The sequence below is a fragment of the Camelus ferus genome, chromosome 2, assembly GCF_009834535.1.
Source record: "Camelus ferus isolate YT-003-E chromosome 2, BCGSAC_Cfer_1.0, whole genome shotgun sequence".
Taxonomy (NCBI): Eukaryota; Metazoa; Chordata; class Mammalia; order Artiodactyla; family Camelidae; genus Camelus; species Camelus ferus.
Window position 1 is genome coordinate 47,530,482 of NC_045697.1, and position 26,598 is coordinate 47,557,079.

The following is a 26,598-nucleotide window of genomic DNA, read 5'->3' on the forward strand; positions in this document are numbered from 1 at the left end:
TTAAAATTTTTTAAAAAGGAAAGCCTCATCAAGAAGTCTGGTGATGTTCTGAGAGGGACACAAAGTGGAGTTTGAGAGCCTGAGCTTTGAAATTAAACTGACATATTATTAGCGAGGTGATTTTTAGCAAGTTACTTGCTCTGTAAAATGAAGCTGTTTTAAAACTTATATTTCAGGTTTAAATATACTACATTTACATTACTTAGCATTCTACCTAGTACATAATATGTATATTGTGTGATAGCTATTTTGATTATTTTTCCTTTAAAGGGGATTTGTGGGGTATTAGAAAGTCAAGTTCATTGGAAACACAAACTTTGCTGTGTGGCATTGAACAAAAGCATGTCCAAGACTGCTGAATGCAATGATGAAATGGTTAAGAAAAAAGAGTTACCAAATTGGGGGTGGTCCTGTGTAATTTTGTAGATGATTTCTGAGGCACTGGCACCTGGAGCTTCAGCCTGTAAGATTCTGTTGGTAATCTGCAGCATCCCCCCTTCCGGAACCCACACCATTGAATTAGCCACAAGCCGAAGACCTCCATCATTCTAGAATAAAGGGTACAGAATTACACTCTTATTAGGTCCAAGCAAAATAAGAAAATACCAATCCTTAAAAAACATAAGTTATTAGGTCCTATTGCTGCTAAAGATTGTCTAATAAGAGAGATTCATAGCTTTAGAGTCACCCTATGAATATATGTGTGTGTATTATGTGTAGATAAATTCATGTGTCTGTATATATGTACATATGTATATACCTTGCTTTTTTCCTAATTTATCATGAGCAAATAACTCATATCATTCAGGAAGACTAAGTCTCTCCAATTCTTTCTTTCATTTGTCCATTGACCTGTCCTTCCATCCTCTCCATCCACCTATGTTCAAAAACTATTCATTAAGCACCATTATAAACCAGCTTTTTTGCTAGAGGTTTAAGATATAGAAGGTTGGCTGAAATAGGACCTCAGTTTCAGAAACTACAGTCTAATGAGGAAGAGAGACAGACACATAAATAGTTAGGATGCATCACAAGTGATGCTCTATACGATGTCTGAGCAGGGCGCTGGGGGAGAATGAAGGAAAAAGGAGATTTCCTCTTTGGGGAAGGAATGCTCTGGAAGGCTTTCCTATGGACATATCATTTAATTCTTGAATGATTAAAAAACTGGGCTTTCTAAATGGACAAGTGAAACAGACTCGAGGAAGAGGGCCCAGCCTAAGCAAAGACATGAGACAAGGCATTGTGTGCTTAATAAAATATCCAAGTGTCTGCGCAAGTACAGTCTGGGGGGCTGGGGAGGGGGGTGAATGAAAAGTGACTCTCTCTTAATGTTGGCTAGTAGAAGGCAGAAGCTGTGCTAAAATTCTCGATTTAGCTTGTAGGCACTGCAAGGTCAACACGAATCTTCAGGGGAAGAAATGGGATGCTAAGGTCTGGGTTTTAGAGAGCCACCAGCAGCAAGAGATGGGAGGGACTAGAGCTGGGATGAAACTGGAGCTGCAGAAACCACGTAACAAGTTCTGGTAATGGCTCAGGTGAGAGAAGATGGTGATTGCAGTGGAATGAATAATTCCAGAAACTCTACAGAGGCCAAACTGACGGGCCTTGATGTCTGATTGAAAGGGAAACCCTGAAAAACCACAGTTGGGAATAGCTGACTGGAAGAAATCACCTGTTTAGCACTCCTGAGAAGGCAACCACTCTAACTGCTAATGTTAATGTCATTAAAAAGTGCTGCCGTTCCTGATGTGCAAGGTGCATACCTCTTCCAAAGCCTCTTAACTGACATTTTCCATGGAATGAGATTAGTGAGGCTCCCCGTGTTCAGTTTTCAGTTTTCATACTTTCAAAATCAGTAAATCTGATATTTCGAAATAGGGCATTTCAGAAGGGATGTTTTTCTAAATTACTGCTATTACTTTCAAATATGCCAATAAACAGAACAGAGCAAACAGCACTCCCAGGAGGGGAATATTCAGAACAGAAGACGACAAATACTCCTGTGCTGTCACTTGACATGAGAGTGTTTGCGTCTCTCAGGAGGCAGTCCCAGCTCTTCCCACCACAGTCACCAAGAACCCAAGGCAGTGCCTAGGAGAACAGCAGCAAAGGCACCTTTTATTGTGATTGGTGCTCAGGGGAAAAACCCCACAGAATTTTCTCCCTTCACAATTGATTACAACATGTTATTTACAAAAACATCAAAGTGTGCCAAGAACTTTGCATGTTACCTACCAGAATTCTGGGGAAAAGGGCCCTAGTAACTCCAGCAGAGTTTTTATGTATCATAATAAACTTGCACCCAGATATCTTAATTGCAAGAAATCTTTCTAATAGCAGCAGCCTCGTCAAGTTCGATTACGTTATAGAGATCAGTCATACACCAACGACCACATTCTTGGACAAAGGCAATGTGGTTTTTTCATATCCCAAGCAACTGAGCCCACTGACCTGAATGCATGTCCCCAGATGTCTCTCCTACTACATTTTTATCTTGACTTGACTTTATCAATATAATTCTCTGTAATTCCTATGTGAGCGTCAATTTTTAGGAGACAGGACGTCTTGCAAGTCAACGTTCAGAGACCAGAAAGGCTTATTAGAAGTTCAGACTCCTAGACCCCAACCCAGTCCTTCTGAATGAGACCCTGTGCATTAGAATCTGCATTTTAATTTTTTTCACTAGCTTTATTAAAGTATACTTGCCAAATAAAAGTTGTATATATTTAAGGTATATGTAATGCTTTAATATATGTATAAATTGTGAAATGATTACCACAATCAAGCTAATTAAGCCTCCACCACCTCACATAGTTTTCGTGTGTGTAGTGAAAATACTTAAGATCAACTCTGTTAGCAAGTATAAAAGACAGTATTATTAAGTATAGTCACCATGCTATACTTTAGATCTTCAGAATTATGCATCTCATAACTGAATCTTCGTACCCTTTGACCAACACCTTTCAGTTTCCCCCACACCCCAGCCTCTAGCAACCATCATTCTACTCTGCCTTTATGAGTTCGACTTCTTCAGATTACAGATATAAGTGAGATCATACAGTATTTTTCCTTCTGTATAGCTTATTTTACAGGCTCATCTATGCAGTCACAAATGGCAGGACTTCCTTCTTTTTTAAGGCTGAATAATATTCCATTGTATATACAGCCAAATTTTCTTTTATCCATTCATCCATTGATGGACTTAGTTTGTTTTCATAGCTTGGCCATTGTGAAAGATGCTGCAATAAACATGGAAATGCAGATATCTCTTTGAGACATTGATTTCATTTCCTTTGGATAGATACTCAGAAGTAAGATTGCTGGATCATATGATAGCTCTATTTTTAATTTTTTGAGGAATGTCCATAGAGTTTTCCATAGTGGCTGCACCAATTTGCATTCCCACCAACAGTGTACAAAAGTTTTCTTTTCTCCACACCCTCACCAACACTTGTTATCTTTTGTCTTTTTGAGAACAGCCACTCTAACAGATGTGAGCTGATATCTCACTGTGGTTTTGACTTGCCTTCCCCAGATTATTAGTGATGTTAAGCACATTTTCATGTACCTGTTGGCCATTTGTATGTCTTCTTTTGAGATATGTCTATGCAGGCCCTTAGGTCATTTTTTATTTTTATTTTTTTGCTATTGAATTGAGTTCCTTATGTATTTTAGATATTAAACCCTTATCAGATATAGGGTTTCAAATATTTTCTCCCATTCTGTAGGTTGCCTTTTCATTTTGTTTATGGTTTCCTTTGCTGCACAGCAGTTAGTTTGATGCATTCCTACTTGTGTTTTAACAAGATCCCTGGGAGATGTGGAGTCACGCTAAGGCGTGAGAAGCATCACCCAGGACAGAGATAGCAACGGGTCTAGAGTGGTTCTACCAAACTCCACAGACAGGCCTTTTAGAATATCTACATTTATAATATACATACCTCTGTTTCTGAATTATTTGTTTACAGTACTTAAGAAGAAAGACAACTGTCCAAGGAAAAGAAGTATTAATTCTTCCTGCTCATTATGATGAAGATGGTTTTGTCAGTTGCTTTCTTTTGGGAGATGGTCCAGGGAAGATTTGAGAAGGGGTAACTAGAAGTCTGTACACCATCATTTCTATAGCTAATGCATCCAAAACAAATTTTAACATAATTTCCCCGGTGGTTCTGACATTTTGCAATTTCTTTATCTCCTTATACAAGCACACTTTGGAGATATTGTGGGTTTAGATACAGACCACTGCAATAAAGCAATACTGCAATAAAGCAAGCCACATAAATTTCTTTTGGTTTCCCAGTGCATATAAAATTTGTACGTTTACACTATACTGCAGTCTATTAAGTGTGTAAGAGCATTATGTCTAAAATATATACATACCTTAATCAAAATTTATTGCAAAAACTACTAACCATCATCTGGGCCTTCAGCAAGTTATAACCTTTTTTCAATAGTAACATCAAAGATCACTGATCACCATACCAAATATAATAATAATAAAAAATTCTGAAACATTGTGACCAAATTACCAAAATGTGACACTGAGACACAAAGTGAGCAAATGCTGTTGGAAAAATGGCACTGATAGACCTGCTTGATGCAGGGTTACCACAAAACTTCAATGTGTAAAAAACTCAGTATCTGCAAAGCACAATAAAACGAAGTGTGCTTGTAGCTTTTTTCTGCACAATGGTGCATATATCCCTGTAAGCTCAAGAAATTAGCCATAATTTCAGTTGAAGAATCTTCTGCCTAGTGATGTTTTATATATCCTTCAGGGTCCACATTAGAAGGCAGTGAAATTCCAACAAGGGATTATAGGGACATAATTAAAACAGTGCTTTAAATTAAATAGTTCTTCTAATTAATTTCATAGAACAATAGGCATACAGAAATGCTGGTAATAAAGTTTAACCATTGTACACTGTATTGCAAGTAAAAACATTAATGTCGTAAACCATAAGTAAGAGCCCACGCCTCTGCCATTTGAAGGAAAAATCCCACAAACAAAATGAAAACTTCTCTGCCTCCCCAGTTAAAGACTGGGACATAAATGTGAGCTCAAACATGATGGGGTCCCCAAACCCCAAACCAAAATATTCAAGATTAAAAAAAATTAAAATTTATTCAACAGAAAATGACTATAATCGAATATAACAGTAACCCTCACATTTTATTTATTCTGAAAAAAGTAATTTGCAATGGTTCATTTATACCATAGCTTTTAAAGTTGGATCTTGTAGGATATTGTGGATTTTAGGGAAGGATTATGTTCAGTGGCACATATAAGGTGAGACATAGATGCTATTTGCCAAAATGAAGAACAATGGAAAGATAATTGGACTGTTCTTGTGTTTGTCAATGTGTGCATATGCCTCAGAAACTTTGCAGCTTTGGGTGAAGAATACAGAAACTTCTCTCCATGTAGATTTCAACTGCTTTATAAATGAGCAAACAAATATTTTGTAACCAATGAACACTTCTTGAGTCTATACTCTGAGCAATGTACCTTACAAGACATTAAATTGAACAAGCTAAGCAAGCCCAAAATGGTGAAACCCTGATACGTGGTGAGGATTTATTTATGAGATAGGCAGACTCTTATTCAGAAAAATAAACATTTTTATGCCATTGATATTTATAACTCTCACAAACATCCTTTTAATCAAACTGTGTCCCTGTAACACAATCCATGGGTTTAAAACCATGACAGGTTTTAAGAAAACTGAGGGAAAGCACAATAGGGCTTTTAGCAGCACTCAGCCCTTACCAAGGTCAAACAGCCAGAGAGAACTCTCAGCAATAGAATTTTCCGTCCGGTTCATAGCACGACACTTGGGGGCTTTTAACATCAAAGCATTAGCCAGTTGCAGAAAATAACTGCTCAAACAACAACAAATGAGGTCAGAAAGATCATCAGATTTATTGCCAAAGTGGAAAAAGAGGCATGATTTCCAGAGAGGCTTTAATTAATGAAAAAGAAGGTAATTCCTTGAAAACCCAGCAGTGGAGAAACCCACAAATAAGCATGGCTTCTCCCTGCCCACATTTTAGCCCTTATTAGATCCTGAATTGCTTTAGAATCATATCTCTAGCAGGCTTCGGTTTGGTAATCCACCCAATTAATGACAGCTATTCAGCAGAGCATTCTTTATTACCTTTTAATCTTTTTGAATTCTTTTGCCTCCTCCCCCCAACAGAACATGTTTCAACATCAGTCCTGGGTCTATTTTCTCCTCGGTGATTCAGTATAAGCCTGGAGGTGGCAGTCAAGTTTACTCACTGCCAAGGCAAGGATAAAAACATAAATCTGGGAGGAAGTGATGCAGAACTTGATAAATAAGACTGGAACCGACAGCCCCCACCCTCAGTCTCAGAGGGGCCCCCTCAGTCAGCAGAGGTGCCCTGAAGACTTTTTATCTGATGCAAGAGATCAATTCAAAGACAGGAACATAGGCACCAGCCTAACTCAAGTTGCTGCATCCAACCATCTATCTGTCCTTCCAACAAAAATGTACTCAACTTCTACAATGTGCGTGGCTCGAGAGAGTAATACTGAAATAGTTCCTGTCCTCACAAAGCTTCCTTTTTCTAGCCCTCCCTCCCTTTCCATCAATCTTACCAGGTTAAGTTTTATGTTGAACTACACTGAGATTAATTTGTACATCCATTTACTAGAAATTAGACCTAAACTGCTTGGCCATTCCATTTAAGCCACCAAGTAGACATCAGTCGGTAACTGTCCTCTCTCCAAATTTAATACACAGGTAGCCTCAAGGTAAGGACTTGGATGCCCACCTTCAGAAATGGCTATGGGAACAAAATCAATCATGTCTGACTCTATATCTACTGGAAGCCATTAACAGTTGAGGCAATTTTTTTTCTTGGGCTCCAGTAGACACTATAAATAGCTTCACCTGTAACAAGATGTGGTGAGTCCACAGGGAAGATCCCAAGAGGCTTGGGGCCCAGGCTGTGTGGATAGGACACTGAGAAAATGACCAAATTACTGTCTCCATTCTGTCCATTAGGGGATAAGAATATATATGACCAAAATATTGGGGGAAAAAAATGAGCTGGAATGAAAAAACTGCAAGGCTAAGTGTGAGGGGCCTAAACACACTTGATTTGAAATCACAGCTCCATCGCTAAATACCTTTATGAAAAATAAACATTTTTAAGCCTCTTTAAATGTTTGGAAACCTGCTTTATTTCTGTTTCCTCTTTTGGAAGATTAGAGATAATAATCGCACAAACGTCCTAGGATGATCGTGAAGATCAAAAGGAATAATTCATGTCAAGCATTAGTGCCCAATAAAGGTTACAAGCAGAACAAACAAACAAAAACATTTTCCACCAATATATCATAAAATATCCCTTAGAAGCAATAAGGTTATATGGCCTGTATTCCAACCTTCTTCACCAAGATATTGGAAAGATGAGTAAATAGATAAATTGAGAAAAGTACTCTGAATTCCTAAGAGAAAATATAGTATGTATCTGTAAAGTATTATCAGGATTAGAGTGTGAAGTTTGTAATGAGTACATCCTAATGGCTACTGGGGCTCTGGTAACTGGTTTCATTATCCTGATTCATTGGCTTAGAAGCCATTAGTTCACCTGATGAACAGGTAAGCACAGGACTATAGGAGATGGAGGGATGGAAAGGGGAAGGAGGGGGGACAGACAGTGTAAATACCAACACGACTCCCCAGTTGAGGGAATTCACTAAAAGAATTCTCAAGTTCTGTGCTTGTGCCTTATTTGTAAATTAAAAATGGACTTTTCTTTGTTTTGGTAGCTGAAGCAGCTAAAATCCTAGAAATGTCCTTCAACTTTGGCGCACAACCACCCAAGCTGGCTGTGCCATACAAGGCAATGAGCTTCAAACATGGAGATGAAACCATGATACGAAGGGCGACTGCTAGCGCTACACTGAAATCCTGTAACAATCTTTGGAAAGAAACCAAGAAGGAAGAAAAGAAAACTTTCTGTGTCTGGTCTAGACTTCATTTCTTCAGAACTAAACCTCATCTCCCAGGGTGATTGTGGCAGGGTGATAATTAGGATCAGCTACAAGGTGGCTCTCTGCCAGCTCCATCTCATAATCAGCCTTCACTTACTCCCTCCCATCTATCTCAGGCCACCATCACTGTTTTCAGCAGCTGAAAATAATGAGACAAGAGCCTGAGAAACCACCTAGCAGATCATATTAGATTCAGCTATTGACCTTCGCAAATTCTGAGTGATCTTTGGTGGGAAGGTGACAAGTGATTTCTAAGCTGTCCTCAGCAAATCAATCTCTCTAGCTAATCATCAATGACATTTCAGTAGGTACTGATATTTGGAATGAAAAGTTCAAAAAAAATTGTTAAGTCTCCCACTCTGCCATCACAGGAAAGAGTCATTCTTGCTATTACAGAGAAAAGAGCTTCGTGAAACATCATTCAGTAATAAATGACTTTGAAAGTGTTTTTCAATAGGTCCCTTTGATCCAGCATGGGCCAGCCCAGAATTTCCCAAAAAGTGATAGCCATCCTATTACATCCCAAAACATCTCATGTTGTATGTGGATGAAATTTTACTAAATGGTTGTACATAAATTTTAATACTATGGAAAAAAGTACAATTCTACATTAAGCCCATGATTTCATAGGTATTATTTATTAGGAAGAGGTCACAGTAAAAAAGTAACTGGATTCAAAGATAAATATTAAGTAAATAATAAGATAGGTACTCATGGGTCTAGCGAAAACATATGTATGGAGGTGATGACTCGGGCTGAGAACTATGGCTCTTTACTGGGCCAGGGATTCTTATGATTACTCAAAGAGTTCCCTCATCCTCCTTCAGCTGGGGTAACAGAATGGCGTGAATGCATCCTTTTTGATTCATTATAATAACCTGGCTGCAAGCCTCACATCACATGAGCTATTTTAAAAGAGCAGACAGGAACGGGGGTGCACTCGATTCCTATAATCATGCTCAGGCAGGAGACAAAAAAAATCAATGGACAAAGAGGAATTTTATGGCAGCAACATAGAGGTTCAAAAGTTTCCCTTCTGCAGAGAACATGGGCACAGGACTTTCAAATCAAAGGTGCTCCTAACAAAATATACACTGCCCCCTGAGTTTTGGTGATGTGTTCTATTAATCTTTGCATGTCCTAAGTATCTCCATAATAGGTGCTTAATAAATATTTGAATAAATAAATAACTACCCATATCTCAAATTTATGAATATTGCAAAACAGTATCATCAACAAAACTTCACATGTAGGTGCAAGCACATTGTAGCTCTAGGAATGACACCTACCTTGGGCACAGTCTTCATGTGGAACAGTATGTTTTGGAAGGAGTGTCCGTCACTGGCCTGCAAGACTGCGACATCAGAAGGGCTATCCGAGCCATCGTGGGCATAAAGGAGAAGGCCCCTGGAGAGCTCATCCAGCTGGAACTGATAGATTGGGGCTGCAGGGGACTGAAGGGTTTGGAGCAACTGGCCATGGACTGGAGGATCCAGCACTTGGACCACCACGTCCTGTGGGTTGTCGTCATCTCGGATGTCAAGCAGCTGGGTGGTGATGGTTCCCCTCTCTCCTCTGCTAATGTGGAGGGCCTCATTTCTCAGCACATAAGGGGCCTGTGGAGTTGAAGGGAAGGAGAAGGGAAGCCACTAGCAGGAAAAGACTGGACAATCCAGTGAGCCAGATGCCAGGTGTGTGCAAGCTGATTGATATTTCTGTGCTTTTTAAGGAACTCTACGTGCTCCAGTGAAGTGCCAAACTCTTGCATAGTCAGAGCACTTACCACAGGTGTAGTCAGTCACAGGAATCACTGCAAAGGAGGTTGCTTTACACCTCGGGTTCTGGAGGTTTCTTAAGCCACATCCAGACCGTGGTATTGATCAGGGACAATCAAGGGGAGCTGCTTGCTTCTGAATCTCTGAAGTCTCTGCCGTCTTGATTTACACTACATCCCCTGCATGGTAACTGAGATCACCTCAGTGTCAAGGAACTCATCGGTCTGCAGCCAAGGGAGACTAATGAGAGGTCCAGAGCTTTGGCATCTGCGCTGGGAGTCGAGCACTTCACTCCAGGCTACGCTGCAGCACGCGGACTCGGGGTGAGACACCGACACGGTCTCCACTCACGCTCTTTCCGGTCCTTCCCAGTCATTCCCCTCAAGCTGTCTCATCCATATCAGGAAGCGGCCCACCCCAACTCAGAGTATGAAGCCTGATAAGATCATGGTCTGGGTAAGGCAGCCACCTGGTTAATTCATGTGGCAAATTTTAATATGTTTTCCTTAGGATTATCAGGTTTTCCTCCAGCAACTTCAGTAAGCAGATAAAATGTTCTTTCATAAAGATAAAAGTTAATGAACCACAACAGGAAAAAAAAAAAAAAAAAACTCACCCCTCCAAAAAAATCGAGGTGAGAAGCCAAACAAAATATTATCTTAGTTTTTTATATCGTTTGAAGTTAAACCATCTAGGACTTTTCTCAGCACACTGCCTTCTTTAATCCAAATGGCTTTCTTTTAAAAATACTCCCCACCCCCCGGCCTCCTGGAAATTTCAATATCTATTAAAGTAATGTCTAACTAATGCATCTTTATAATAATCACATAATAGGAAATGAAAAGATAGCTACTCCCCAGGATTCCCAAGTGAGAATTCAAAAGCTGGGATTCTGTACGTGGGAATGAATAACCCCTTGGATTCTTAAAGAGGTGATGTCAAAATCCGTAAGTGGAAAACATCAACTTAGCTCACATGAGGAAATCTTAGGGAGACTTCAAACCATATTGAAATAGCACAGAACTGTAAAGGAACAAAAATAAGCTAAAATTCATTTCTAAAATTCCATTTTAAAAAATGCTACAATGATAAAAGTTTCTCATATAATAAGTAAAATAAAAATGTGCCCTCACCATCTATTCCATTTATTTGGGGAAAGCAAACAAACAAAAATCTGGGAACCATGGCAACTTATCATCTCAGAAGTTGCTTCTCAAAACCTAGCCTGAGTCTTTTATTCATTTAATTAGTGTAACTATATTAGCACAAACAAAAAGAACAAAACAAAACTTCAGAGGCTAAGTACTGAGAAACATCTAAGCCAGTAAATCCTGAGACTTGGTGGCCCTCTGACCCATATTTACAGAGATCACATGTTTTAGCTTTAATTAAAATAAAATTCATACTCTTTGCCTAACCCTGAGGTCAAATTAATTTAGGATCAATTTTTGATCATTCCTCAACTTCAGTCATCCCTGAATTGAGACTTGCTGAGCTTGACTGTGAATACCATTTGGCAGTCACTTCTGGTTCAAGTCTATGTTATCCTTGGTGTGTGGTCTTTTCATTTGGGAACCAAAAATATAAAAATATCAGCTTTAAAAACAATGATCTCATATCCTTCCCTGAATCATGACTAATTAATGCACTACTGACATCTAATACTTAGGTAGTCTTGGTTCTCCCACGCTGATACCCCACTCTCTTGTTGTTCACAACTTAATGATACATTGATCTTCCTCCTCTTTGCTCATTTCAGCTGTTCAATCCCTCTAGCCCAGGCACTCAGAGCATCCACTACTGTATGTATTCAGGACACATAAGTACAACCTGACAGAGATAAGTGATGAGAACAAACGAGCCATCACACTGAGTTTTAGAGCATCTACCCTGATTTCCTCAGACTTGTGTTTGGCAGATGACCACAGTGCACTTTGTTTAAGTGGATCCTTAAAGATCCTCTAACTACTGCACACTGAGTTAAATGCAGTCCTACTACATGATCAATGGGCAAAAGTAGGCGGACTTAATTCTATATCCCTGAGAGAGAAATATTTAGACAAAATATACTTATTTACCTAAAAATAGGAAAGTCTCAACAACTGGCACAGCTTCAAAATATTCTGAAGGGCTGGTATCAGATTCAGTGTAGTAAAGTAAAGAATGAAGACTCTGTAACCAGAGACACCGATTTGCTGGGCACGACCTCGGCTCTCTGAGCTCTGTCACCATAGACACGTTCCTTTACCTCCTGTGACTTAGTCTCCTCATCTGTGAATTGGGGATCATAACGCCTCATAGGGCTGGCACGAGGACTGAATAAGAAGCACAAGAAGAGTATTTGAGGTGTGTAAGTAACTGTTGTTGCTGCTATTACCCACAAGTACTAAAAATTATTCTAGTGGCATTTCCTGAGGACACCGAGACAAGGTTAATTTAGCTCAAACATTTCTGCTAAAACTACTGAAAATCTCGATTTGTGCGTGAGAATGAGTAGGCGTGAGACATTATTAATCATGTGGCATTTCCTTACCTGTGTTGAAAATGCTTGTATGTGGATCAGCTGTGGCTCCGAGAAGAACTGCTGGTCACTAATTTTCAGGGAAAAGTAACCTTTCCTGAAAGAAGTCCCCAAGAAAGGAATGAGAAAATACCATCATTAACGTGGTCTTTGGAAAGACAAGGATTAAAAATATTTTCAGGCTATGTGCACATAGGAATTTGGCTCAAACCACTACAGCAACATAATACTGTACATAGAAGTGACCACATAAAGATGAACACAGTGAGATGCAGATGATGCTACTGTGTATTCTTTGATCTTATTATAACATAACAATTATGTAAACTTTTGGCTTTCTATTTTTCTAAATAGAATATGGAATAGGTTGAAAAATCAGTTGTCGGGCCAAGACAGGTTAGTAATATATTGAAGGCTAATGCTTAAGTTGGAGAATGAAAAGGAATCTTTCATAGTTTCTGACTAGTCCTCAGTGATTCCCTCTTCCCTGCGAATCCTCTTCCCAACCCCTGCCCAATTCATGTGAATGGCCCCGATTAACAATGTTGGCAATGTTTGTATTATATGACTCTGTAGCCCCCTCTCCCTCCGGCCACACACATACACATTTGATGTGGACTGGACAAGGGGAGAATGGCTGATTATTCCCTGGAAATTTGGAAACGACCCCATTTGACTATGGGGAACCACAGTCTATCATGTCAATAAGCAAAGAGACAGAGACGAGAGGAAGAATTGAATCCCACTTTCCTTTCCCTTTTCTAACTTCCGGGCTTGCTCTGGAAACCCAGGTGCCCTTGATGGGTTTGAGATCGGAGCTATACCGGCCATGTTATAAACAAGCCTTAATCTGGTTCAAGTTGACTTCCATTACTTGCAACTAAAGAGTCCTAATTAATAGAACAAAATAAGGCTCACTCTGCTGTGGTTTTTGCTTCCTATAAAAGTGTTGTTCCAGCAGCTTCAGAGCCCCAACTCCTCCTGGGAAGGTAGGAGGTGCCCACCTTCAAAGCCAAAGCAAGCTCAGAACTCACTTCAGGCCGGTAAGATGTGTGATTAATGCATTATGGAAGGTTTTGAATTCTGGTCTACTACAGGGACGATAAGCTTCTTTAAAGGGCATTCATGGAACTAATTACTGATACATGAAAGAATGTGGATGATCTCAAAAGCATCACGGCAAAAGCCAGAAACAAAAGATTATATACCATATGGCCCATTCACATGACATTTCAGAAAGGACAAACCAATAAGGGTAAACAACAGGTCAGTGATTGCCAGGGATGGGGGTAGGGGGTCCTGTAAAAATGACTTTGGAGGGGTGGTGACGAAATTGTTGCAGTCCCAAGACCACAAGACCTTATATATTTGTTAACACTCGTAGAACAGTATACTTTAAAATGGGGAACTATATTGAATGCAAATTATACCTCAGTAAACCTGATTTTTTAAAAAAGGAATTCTTGTCTTCCCTCTCATTTCACTGTCTCTTTCATTTTCTGTCCCATTTAAATCCTGCCCCTCTCCACTGCTACCTCCATACTTCAAGAGAATGCAGGTGACGGAAGCAGCAGAATGAAGAAAGAGGGGTTGTTACTCCCAACCGACAGGGGAAAAACGATTTTTGTTGGCACTGAGGTTCCAGTCTCTCAGCAACGCCAGCTCATCTCGGCCACCACGACTGTATTTCCAAGTCGTCTGGCACTCCCCGGGGGCACTCCAACCCAAAGGAAGCCAATCCTAAAGAACCATGGTGGATGTTTTCACAGGGAAAAACAACCACAAACCCATGTGGCAAGCTGCCCCTTTTGTTTCTGTATAATTCAGAGACATAATTTCCTCTTTCCATGAGTTTCTATTAACCTTGTTTTACTATTCCTCTCATTCTTTCTTTTCAAAAACATTTTAGATAAGAAAAATCCAATGTTAAAATGGGCACTAAAAAATAAAAAGAGTACTGAAAGAAGTCCCTGCAAAATAGGTGGCATTTGCCCATTTAGGAGTATAAAGTTGACTCTGCAAAAAAGCCAGGTGATGAGAGATTAAAGAAGTTAAACAGATAAGAGGGTTAACTTTGGTTGTCTGTGGAGCTTTACATGCTTTATGCACTTTTCATAAGTGATTCCGAGACAAATGACTACAGGTACAGAGCTGTGTGATGCCAATACTTAAGAACAACACTTGAGGCAAAATGAATGAAGGGGATGGAGCACAAACCTGAAGAGTGATTCTATGGCATCAGACACCAGAGTTTGAAGCTCCATCTCTACAGCAATACTTTCCTACACAGTCATCTTTTGCCCCTGGAGGATGGATGCATGCCCATTATTCCTAGTACTATTGAGGAGGCAGAAATCATGGTGGCTGAAGCCATGGGGTGTGGAATCAGAGAGCCTTGGTTGGAGTGTCAGCTCTATGCTCACGCTTGGCTGTGAGGCTTGGGCAAGATTACTTATTGATTCACTCAAGGCCTCTGTTTCCCTATCTGTAGAGTCGGAACATAAATAAATAAATTCACATAAGCTGCTGAAAAACCTGGGTCATAGTTAGCACTCAGTAAATGTTAGTTGTTCTTATTCCCATAAGATGGGAGGTTTTGAGATTTCTGGCATCACTGGCTCTGAAATGCAATACGGAAAGTGCAATCTAATTCCCCCCTACCTATCTCCTAGCCCAAACCTTGAACATTTAAAAAAATCTCAAGTTCAGTGGTGATAGTTGAAAATATTCACTGTTCTTTATCATTGTTCCCTGGGTTTCAATTCCTTGTTTACATATATAGTCTACTCTGAATAATCTGCACTAATGATGCAGAGCAGCGTGAAGGATAATCCAAGAGGCTAATCCTTGGGGTGCATTCTCTGATTTCTGTTTAGTAGATCTGCTCTGCTAATTACTCGGCTATGTTTGCTTGAGTTAGTGTTAACATACAATTGCATTCTTAAAGCCTGTGTCAGCTGAGGTGGGGAGGACAGCCAGAAGTGTGCTCGGCATCAGAGGAAAACTGGATCAGGCTTAAAAATTAACAATTAGTCCCACAAAGCGGATAATAAAAAGTTAACGATGACTCTTAGTTTCCTTTTAACTCTGAAATTCTAGGAACCATACAACATCTTGAAAAGCACACGCTCCATCCTCCAACTACTCCCTCCTCCCTGTATAGTACCCCAGTGCTGAAGAAGCAGCAGCACATCTGGGTGTATAAGTGATTTTGTTTCTCCTGGGCCAAAAAACTGGGTAACTGTACTAGGAACTTCCCTGTCACATCAAAGAATTACCCATAATTATGTGATATAATGAAAATGCCTCTAACAGAAGCACTCTCTCTGAGCAGTTACAGTGAAACGACGACAGGCAGCTGAAAGTATTTGGCATTGGTAGAGTATTGATCTTCCCCAGGAGAGAAGGGAGAGCTGCTGAGATGGGGGAGGAGTGGGGGGCTGCGCAGAGCACTGACGGAAAGAAGGCAGGAAGAAAACAACAGAGCACCGCGTCACCTGGGTTTTTCTTTGCTGTGCACAAAACGCACTTTTTTCTCCTTCACATCTTTCCAGCTAAAGTGAGCAGCCTTGTCGAGCTGAACCTCTTTTCCATTCCTTGAGAGCACGAGCTGACCACTGGTGGGAGTGCTGACCACATGGAACAGGAGGTCTTCGACCCTGCCATCCTTGTCTTGGACATTCAGGAGGAAAAAATCCAGTGGTTTCATTGAACCAATGGCAAGGGTGAGGGAACCATTCACATGAAGACTAGGAGTGTGTATTTTGCCTGGAAATCACACAAATCAAAGGTCAGACTTGGTACAGTCACTAGTTAGGTTATTATTTTTTAAAGAAACAGACCTGTAATGTTCATTCTGAGCTACAAAGATGAAACTCTAGGCTACTGTATACCATTAGCCTCCTTCTGATCTAGTGGTTCTCACCCTGGATGCACATGAGAATAACATAAGGTCTCAACGTTAATCTATAAAACTTCTAGAAGAAAATACAGAAGAAAATCTTTGTGATCTTGAATTAGGCAATGCTTTCTCAGATCTGACACCAAAAGCACAAGTGACAAAAGAAAAAATGGATATATTGGACATCATTAATATTAAAAACCTCTATGCTTCCAGCAAGAAAGTGAAAAGACAATCCACAGAATAGGAGAAAATATTTGCAAATTACATATCTGAAAAAGGACTTGTCCCCCTCTTGTATCCAGAAAATAACAAGAATTCTTACAACTCATTAAATGATAAATAACCTAATTTTAAACAGGCAAAGAATCTGAATAGGCATGTCTCCAAAGAAGATATACAAGAGGACAATAAGCACATGAAAAGGTGTTCAAATATCATCAGTCTATCAGGGAAATTCGAATCAAAACCACAAGATGGTATCATTTAATACCCACTAGGAGGAACAATAAAACATGTTCCCGAGGGGGTGGAGAAACTAGAAATCTCATATACTGCTGGTGGGAATGTAAAGTGGTGCGGCTGCTTGGGAGACAGGCTAGTAGTTCCTCAAGCAATTAAACACAGAGCTATCATATGATCCAGCAATTCTACTCCTAGGTATATACTCAAGAGTATTAAACCATCTGTCCACACAAAAACTTGTACACAAACGTTCACAGCAGTGTTATTCATAATATCCAAAAGTGGAAACAATCAAAATGTCCATCAATTGATGAATAAACAAAATGTGGTACATCCATACAATGGAATATTATTCAACCATAGAGAGAAATGATGTACTGATACGTGCTCTAACATGAAGGAACCTTGGAAATACTGTGCCAAGTGAAAGCAGCCAGACATAAAATGAATGATATCATTTATGTGAAATATCTAGAGGAGGAAAATCCATAGAGACAGAGAGTAGGTCAGGGGTTGCCAGGGGCTAAGACAACGGGGCAGTGGGGAGAGACTACTAATGGTTACTGGATTTCTTTTTAGGGTGATTAAAATGACCTGGAATTAGATAATGATAATAGTTTCACAACGCTGTGGATATACTAAAAACCCACTGTATAATTTCAAGGGTGAATTCTATGGTATGTGGATTGTATCTCAGAAAGAGTAACAATAAGGAATCACATAGGGATCTTCTAAAACAATACTGATACTTAGGCTCCACCACCAGATTCCAACTTAAATGTTCCGGGATGAGCCTTGGTGATTTTGCAAGCTCCCCAGGTAATCCTAAAGGGCTGCCACCTCTGAGAACCACAGTCCTATCCTAATACACCTGTCATATCTGACCATCAGACCCACCAAGAGACAAGTGTCTGGTGCCATTTGCAGGGACAGCCCCAGTTAATCTACAATGAAGTAGGATTATCAGTGGTTTATATTCAGACTTCATGTGAAATATTTACAACCTGTTTTAAAATTTTACCATCTCTGTCCATAGGAAGCATCTGATGGATGAATCAGGATTTCTGACCTTGATGTGGAATTCATCTTGTCTCCTGCAAGTTGGTTTGCCTGAACTTTAATTGGTAGCACTTCCTTTTACAAGTAGGTCAGACAGGGCAGTTCAAGGATGCCAAGTTGCAGGCCAACTACTTCTAATGTAAGATTACACTAATGAAACTCAAATTCATTCTTGCAAGTTGACTTTTATTATGTCCCAAGAGGAGTAAGTTGACTCTCAGTACTCGGGCTTTCCAGGAGGATCCCAATGAAATAAGCCAAAGATTTTTTTTTTCCCCATGGGAAATCTTAGTATCATTAAAGGTCAGAAATAGAGAGATGAAAAATACGAGTGACTGCAGGTGATAAAACATGATCCGTGTTATTGATGAAGGACACCCAAAAGCCAAGGAATGCTCGGCTATAATATAACTCCCAATCTTCATTCACCTATACAAGTTTTGGCTTCAAAATTAAGCCTGCATTTAAATTTGCTTTTCTTTGTTGTTTAAGGTAAAGGGTCCAGAGAAGACTAGCTCCATTCCTTAACATCTTACCTAATTCTTAATGGCAAACAGAGTGGCTTGAAATCCATTCAGTTTAAATGTGAGGACCTAATGGGGTAGGCTACTCTCTATTCATTAATTATTTACCATTAATCTCGAGTGTGTGCACAAAGGATGAACCACTGTACCTTGGCATGATTAGCTCTGTATGTTTATATAAATATAATGTTATATCTGTAAGAATATATATAATTTTCTATAACATGACTGTAATTCAGGAATATAACTAAATTTTATGCCAAATCTTTGATGCGATAGTTGTGACTTTTAAAGCACACATTGCTTCTTTTTCTCTTTCAGAGATCGTAGAATTTGAATTTTCCCAATTTTCCATGTTCTAGAAACAGTTCCTTATTCCATAGCAGCACCAGGCGTATTCACAGAATGGGAATCCTGATCTTGCATCATGTGAGTCAATTATACCTGGAAACTCAGCCTCTGCCTGGAGAAATTACAGGTGAATTCACTGGACCATTGGAGGAGAAGCACTTACCAGCACATGTTTCATTAGAGGAGTGGGCAGAAAAGCCAGGAACACAGTTGGCAACACAAAGGCCGCTCTTCAGAAAGAACCCCTGGTCACACAGGTGACACCGGTCTCTGTGGCTGCACTGCAAGCACCCCCGAGGGCAGGCTGTTGAAGAGAGGACACACTAAATGAGGCAGGACAAAGGCACAGGCACCCAGCGAGGGCTACCGGTGATAGAGAAATGACAAGTGAGAGCACAAGCAGCATGGGGTCCCCAGCTGTAGCAGAAGAGAATTCCAACAGTTCCCCATAGAACTTCAGAGACAGCTGGTCTACCCTAGAAAGGACAGTGGGAAGGGAGGAGCACCCTTGCTTTACACGCCATGACCTGAAAATGTTGCACAGAAACAGATTGTTTAAAAAGTTAACCATAGTGACTTGTCAGAGAGGTAGTTTATAGTGATTAAGAGCATAAACTCTTTCTGGGTACTGTTCCTCTTCTACCACTTACCGGCTGTTGAATTTGGGCAAGTTCTTTCAACAGTCTGCGGTACAATTTCTTATCTTAAAAATGGGGATAGTAATAGCACCTAATACCAATGATTGCTGGTTGGACTGTGAGCTATTAATGATACAAATTGACTAGAACAGTATTGGGCTCAACAGAAAGGACTCAAGTGTACTCCTACCATCACTGCTATTCTGAGATTATTTTTATTATTATTATTTTAAATGCACGAGGAGAGCAAGCTATTTAAAGGACCATAGATAATTTCTTTGGATCAAGTTAACAACCTTCTACAAATCAAGTGTTTACTGCCTAATTATTCTGCTTTCTCAGTTGAGATTTTGTTATAGAGAGGGGGCACAGGATAGCTTAACGGGCCCTGAATTCGCCCTTTAAACTATTCTGGTTCCTGAATTAGAATCAGAAAGTTTGAGATCAGTACCTGACTTTATGTTGCCCTGGTTATACTCTTCTGCCTCTTTTTTTTTTTTTTTTTCCACTTGTGAAACAGGACTCGTAGTGTTTGCCATATTTTACCAAGTCATTGTGAATATTAAATGAGATAATGCAGATGAAGGAAATTTGGGGAAACGTAAAATGCCACACCTGGGTAATGGCATATGATTAAATGTCCGGTATTCTTTAAAGTGGGGCACACAGTACCAGGTTTTGATAGAAACGATGAGAATAAAACAAGGAACTCTTGAGAATAACTCAGTGGACAAGGAGATTAAGACTTTGGGTTTAACTTTAGTTTCATAATAAAGCTCAACACGTCTCACTAAACTGCCCCCAGAAATCCGACACCTCAAGGACATAACGCGGTATCAGGGTCACTGGTAATTTAGTGGATGCACTGAACACCCTGGCCCTGTATCAGTAGGGCTGATCTCTCTTAATGGATCCCTCACCTTAGTTCAACGTAAGTTTTGCATCCCATGAAATATTGGCTTTATTTCCATATAGACTTCTAGGGACAGTATTGATTTGTGCAAGAGAATTACTGGCCGGCATTCCAGTGTTCTATTTAGTCAGCAATTGGCAGATGTGCACAAGAAGCCATCAGTTACTTAGGCCAAACTTCCAGGTTTCCTTTCTGCCCTTAATTACCTGAGAATCAGCACACCTGACTTACTTGTTGGCCTCATTTCTTTCCAGAGAACTCAGCACAGTGTCCAAGTTACCTGTGCATTTGCCATTTGCATGATCTGCAAAGTACCCCTTCCCACAGTCCTGGACACACTGGGCTTCCGAGAGGAGAAATGGCTCTTCACAGCGGGTGCACTCATGGGGACCTTGGCACTGGAGACAGTGTCTGGCACAGCCTGGAAGACAGAAGTCAAGTCAACAGGAACGGGTACAGCTTTCCAAGGGGCTCTGGGCCCTCGTGGTGACGCAACTTAACCTGGTGCACTGGGCAAAGCCGCAGACGGGGAGCCAGGGAGCCAGGCTTCTGTCTGCGACTGCTGCGCTTACCAGCTGGGTGACTGAGGACCAGCCACTCCACTTCTCTGAGCCTCAGTGTTGTCTCCCAGAGAAGGGGAGTTGACACACTGCTCCTATAAACTGACAGATATCAACCATTATCATATTATTAATGAGTCCTTGGCTCTCTGCACTGTTTCACTGTAAGTGTCAATTATCTTTCCTCACTCACCCGGTGAGTTATCAGAGCATTACCCAAGGATGCTCCCAGGATGCTGCCTATGTACTTTGTTTGGGTGGTCACTACGGGGTGTGAAGACGTTGTGGTGTTAAACTGAGGCTGGAGGGGGTACTGGGTCAGAGAGAGGCAATGGTTAGATGTATGGTACTTGGAGGGTCGTGAGAGGCAGATGATGGAATAATATGGTCTTTCCTTGTGCTCACATGACTGGAGAATACAGACCTCTCTATCTGTAGCACAGGACTGTTCCATTTTTACAGAAATTCAAAACTTAATGGTCAAAACATACCTATTTGTGTGGCCATATACCCCCAAGATTCCCATGTAGATTTCAAATGTATCAAATGTTGTATTTGGGCACAGGAGAAGGAAAGAGGGGATGTTTTCATTATAGCAAAGAAAAGCTCTCAGGGAAGAAACCAGAAATTGGATAAAAAACCAGAAAGGAAACTTGCCACAGGCTCCTTCTCAGAACAGTAGAAATCAGAGGAGGTGGAAGCCTCAGTGAGCACAGAGCAAGGGCCCCAGACACTTACTCTTGCAGAGACCCCGGTCCCGGTAAAATGCTGGTGAGCACTGCTCCACGCAGGCTCCGTCCTGGAGGACGTAGCCGTCCATGCACTGCAGACAGTCCGTTCTCAGAGGCCCGCTGCACGCATTGCAACTCCAATCACACTCTAGAAAGAAAATTCCTTAGATCAGCTTCCCTCCTGTCCAGTCTCTGTTCCAGAGACTAATTTATGAGGACACTGTCTGCAGCTGCATGGGGTAAAGTGAGGACAACATAAGAGATGTCAGATAAGTGAGCTCTGACGAGGCTCTGCATGTAGCAGCCTGAACACCTCTCTGAGGCTGTTTCCTCGTTATGCTAGACACGGGCGTGTACAAGGATCGCTCCCGGCTTGTGCAAAGCCTGCCTGTCAGCGGGGCTGCTGAGGGGCCAGATAGACTTGATCTTATCCGTCTGGGCCCCAGGGCTCTTTACCCCGAGCTACAGCATCTTCATGCAAAGCCTGCTCTAGGGAGTGGCCGATTCGCCTCCACAAACCTAATCCAACCTCCTCCAAATGTCAACAGGTAAAGGATGTCAGAGACTCAACTAAGGATGCATCTGCTCTCTCCACTGACTTCAGGCGTGTGACTCTCTTCCTCTCCAAACTCAGATGTTGACCAACACAACAGAAAGAACGAATGACGTTAGAATTAAACGGGGCGGAAAAGAACTGTCCGGAAAGAAAAAGATTCCTGCTCACTTCGAGTAGAGCTGATGCCTTCACATGTTCGTTCACTCAGCAAGCACCAACGGGATGTACAGCCCTGACCCAGGTTCTCATGTGGTGGGTGGGGACCCCGCCCTCAAAGAGCTAGCGGGTCCCAGCCTTAGATGTGCACCCAAATAACCCAGGGGCGTGTTAGAAACACAGATGGCCGGGCTCGGGCTCAGAACCACCGAGCCCGTCTCGGGGAGCGAGGCGGCACAGGAGACACGGTACTACTGCTATTGTTTCCCTCACTGTGATTATCAGAGCTGTGGGTGCTGTTGTTTTCATGACCCGGGCAATTCGGATGCAGTCACGAGACGCATGTTTGAAAGGCAAAGTTCCAGCTGGTAAGGGAAGTCCTTCGTGCACTGGGAGATGTAACAAGGCACCAGGACTAAGTATTTGGGTTTTGAAGTCAGTTAAATTTGTATTCAAGTCATGGTTTTGTCACTTTTTATCTGCATGTCCTACAGACCTTCCTGAAACTTTTTGAGCCTCAGTTTCCTTAACTGTAGAACAAGGATAAGAGTCACACCTATTTCATAAGGCTATTGTGAAGATTGAATGAAATCATGAATTTAAAGAACTCAGCACAGTGTCTGACACAAAGTAGTTGAATAAATGTTTGCTGCTGACCGGTTTCCTTGGAGAAGTATCTCCTCTCAGTGCTGCCTTGCCCCACCTTCCCTCTCCGCTAAGAAGCTGGGGGAAATCTCTCATCAGTCACCTTTCTCTCTACCTTGATTCAGTATTTCCAAGTCCCAAAGAAGCAGGTAAATATGCAGGACAGTACATGTGCTTCCAAAAAGACTTACGAAGTTAAGCTCACTCATTTACATGACTGTATCGGTCCTGAGGGAAAATGACTAAAACAGAGTCTTGAAAACTGCCAGCATAGTTGTGAAATCATTTACAACAGGGAGGATTTGTGGTACTCTTGTTTTTCACCACAGACCAACGGCCCCTGGTTAGAAGGGAAAAAAACTGTAAGGGTTCTGTGGTCCTGAGTGCAGCAGACCACCTCAGCTCACAACAAAGGAGAATTTCTTGGAATGGAAAGTATGCAATTTTGCGAAACCTTAAAGCATACCAAGTTGACTTGACTGATGTCTGACCTCTATCTGAGCCCCAGCTTCTCTGGAAGACCCGAGAGGCAGGGAGAAATGCGGAATGGAGGAACGGAGAAGGGAAATGAAACAGGAGCAAGGAAACTTCATCTTTAATTCTCTTCTTCTCCTGACTGAGCACTGCCATTCGAAGAGCACAAGCTCCAAGAATTCTAACCCCTGGAGAACAAGGGAAAAGGCACTCTGTTTTTGACATTGCCTCCTTATAAACTCCTGGAGGATGGGGACTGTGTCTTCACTCATTTAAGTATGTTCAGCAGAGATGAACAAATCAGACACAAGTCCTGTCTGCTAAGCTTGGGGTCTGGCTATCTACAGTTGTAAATGCAGATGCCTATGTGGCCCAGGAAGGCCATGCTGATCTTCAAAACAGGCTGGATGTGATAGGACAGGGAATGGTGGGGACGGCGGCAACCCGAGGAGATCAGGCTTCCACCCAAGGAGACGATGGCTACTCCTATTCCTGCACTGAGCAAATGCAAATTCAGGATTGCCAGACCTTCTGGCTTTGTCAAAAGAAATGGGAAGTCTCATTTTTTGTATGTGAAGTCTTCTGATTCTTAAAAGGAAAAGAATTAAAGATTTTCAAACATTGGAACATTCAGTGGACCAAAAAAAAAACCAACCCATGCTTTGGGACCAAATACAACCTGAGAGTTTCCAGTCTGCCACCTCTGGTCTGCTGGCACAACATCTAGCACATGGTAGGTACTCAAAAATATTTGCTTAATAAATAAATGAATGAATACATACATACATACATACATACATACATACATAATGATGTCTTGCTATCATCAGAAGAAGTCTAAACATCTGATAACAGTATCTTCCCAATGTGGGACAGTGGACATCTCCAGGAAAGGGGTATTGCCCAGGATAAAAGTCATTGTGCAATTCTGGAAGAGCTTTACCTTTGCATGTCTTGGTGGGGAAGTCAAGATAGTACTGTGGGGCACAGCTCTCATGCTGACAGTCCCCAAACAGCAGGACCTTGTTTGGATCTCGGCAGGAGGTACAGCTGGCCTGTGAATCACAGCTTCCACAATGTGCGTTGCACGCTGAGCAGATAGGAAAAGAAAATGACCAGATGATTACAATTGCAAATACTGAAGCACCGATCAAACCGAGACAGATGCTGTGAAGGCAGAGAGCCGCCTCCAACCTGTTCTTTAATCATGCCTCAGAACCCTCAACAGAATTTATACGCATTCCAAGATCTCTGGAATAATAGTCCAAAGTTTCACTGAAACCTTGCTTTGTAAGGAATCAAGCCTCCTATATAGTTCATGAGGTAGAGATGGAATTTTGTGGGATGCCAAGATTAAAATTAGGCATCGACTTACTCTGGAATTCAGGAAATCTCATATTTTAAGATACAAAAGACCTTAAAGTGACCCAGCTTACTGAACTACCCAGCTGTAATTCTTAGCAGCCACTTAATCCAGGCATTCAGGGATGATTGCCGGGTATGGTCATGCCTCTGTCTTGCCTAACTTAACAACTAGCATTTCTCCATCTACTCAGCTGTTCATGATAGAAACCTTAGAGTCTATCTTGTCACCTCCCTTTCTCTCACTCCTAATCCAATTACTCACTGGATCTTATTTATTTATTTGAACTCTCCTATTTAATTCTCAGAACTTTCAGCTTTTCTCCACATCCACAAATGCCAATACATCCAAGCCATCATCATCTCCTACTGGACCACTAGCACAGCCTCCTAACTGGTCTGACTCCCTTGCTTTCTATTTTCCATGTATCCATTAGAGTGAGTTTTTTTTTTTTTATCCATCCTGCTCAAGTTTCAGAGGATACTTTGATCTATGAATTTATATCTTTCTTCAGTCCTAGAAAAATTCCAGCCATCATTCCTGCAAATACTCCTCCTCCACCATTCCTTCCATTCTTTTCACCTATAAATCATAACACATACATTCAAACTCTCTCAATATAATCTCCCAATCTCTTCTCTTTCACTCTTACTCATGCTTCAGCCTCCTCCTTCAAGAAGCCCTTGCCTGACTCTCTGGTCTAGAACAGGTCTCCCAGGCAGTGCTCTGACAGCACCCCAGACCTTCCATTCACGCCATATGTAACAGTGTTCATTTCAGCGATGATTTAACATCTTATCCTTTAAAGCTGTAAGCTTCCTGAAGGCAAAGACCAAGTTTGTTTTGGTCCTTGCCATGGTCCCCAGCACCTCGCTGGTTATCTGTAATTTTGTAGGTGTTCAATAAACACTTGCCACATAAATGGAAGAAGCCAGATACTGTAATTATACATGAGCATGAGCGTCTCGGCCTCATTCAGAACTCCTCCCTCAGTGTGTGTCAGACGGGAAGCCTAGAAAGGGGTTGCGTGAGTCCTACTTTCACAGGATACCAAAGTGTGTGGCGCAGTGCAGAAAAGTCACCTCCTTATAAAAGAAAAAGAAACTCCTCATTTCACCTACAAGAAAAGCCACTGGTATAAGATATTTGTTAGAATATGTAGACTGGTAATAAAAGGTCCTGGGGAAATTCTAGCCTGAATTTTCAAACAGTTGGAGAATAATTAGAAAAAGAATACTCTCATTGCTGGAAACTTATAGGGGACTAAACTTTTACCCTTTGGGGGGTAGGATTTCTACACATGTTGTATCTTAATTTTGGCAAAGGGTTTGACAAAAATCCCACAGATAAACTTGTGAATGTAAAAATGAAGTGGGGTCTACCAATGGAAGGTGGATTTGAAGATAGTTGAAATACACACTCAAAACATTGTCAGTAAACCTTTGTAATTGGAAAGGAAATGTCTTTAGCAGAGTATTATGATGAAGTCTTAATTATTTACTTGATTGGTATTTTTATTAGTGACTTTAATGAAAACAAAGAAATCAGGCTAATGATATTTAAATATGCCACATCCACTCATATAGGATACACACATAGTTAAGTTTCACCAGTTGAAAGAAAAACTCACTAAACCAATTGAAGCAATAAACTAAAAGTAATCAGACGAAACAAAAGCTAAACTGTTCGTAACGTCCTGTATTATGTTCTATAATTAATTGTACAAATAGACGGTACAGTAGACCTGTTTAGACGTCAGTATCATAAAAACGATCTCAGAATTTTAGTTGATTAAAAGCTTACTAAAAGTTGATATGGTTACTAAAGAAACTGACCCAGTCTTAAGCTGAAGAGCCATAGTGTAATCTCAGTATCAGCTGGACCCTCTGCTGGACGTAGAGCTGAAGACTGACCCCTAGGCTAGTCCCTTGGTTGGG

The 26,598-nt window shown here is 41.0% G+C and overlaps 1 protein-coding gene across 3 annotated transcripts in view; it reads right to left on the reverse strand.

Annotated features, from left to right (window-relative positions):
* FRAS1 (Fraser extracellular matrix complex subunit 1) overlaps window positions 1-26,598 on the reverse strand; it is a 408,901-nt gene that overhangs the window by 122,508 nt on the left and 259,795 nt on the right. For all 3 annotated transcript variants that reach the window (XR_004311717.1, XM_032457269.1, XM_006192889.3), the window contains exons 23-30: window positions 24,242-24,388; window positions 21,475-21,615; window positions 20,457-20,597; window positions 18,789-18,929; window positions 15,823-16,093; window positions 12,338-12,422; window positions 9,319-9,645; window positions 395-548 (exon numbers count right to left, since the gene is read on the reverse strand). Coding sequence is in view for 2 of the 3 variants with exons in the window: in XM_032457269.1 (XP_032313160.1) it covers window positions 395-548; window positions 9,319-9,645; window positions 12,338-12,422; window positions 15,823-16,093; window positions 18,789-18,929; window positions 20,457-20,597; window positions 21,475-21,615; window positions 24,242-24,388 (1,407 nt within the window). In the remaining variant the exon portion in view is untranslated. The remainder of the gene's footprint in view (window positions 1-394; window positions 549-9,318; window positions 9,646-12,337; window positions 12,423-15,822; window positions 16,094-18,788; window positions 18,930-20,456; window positions 20,598-21,474; window positions 21,616-24,241; window positions 24,389-26,598) is intronic.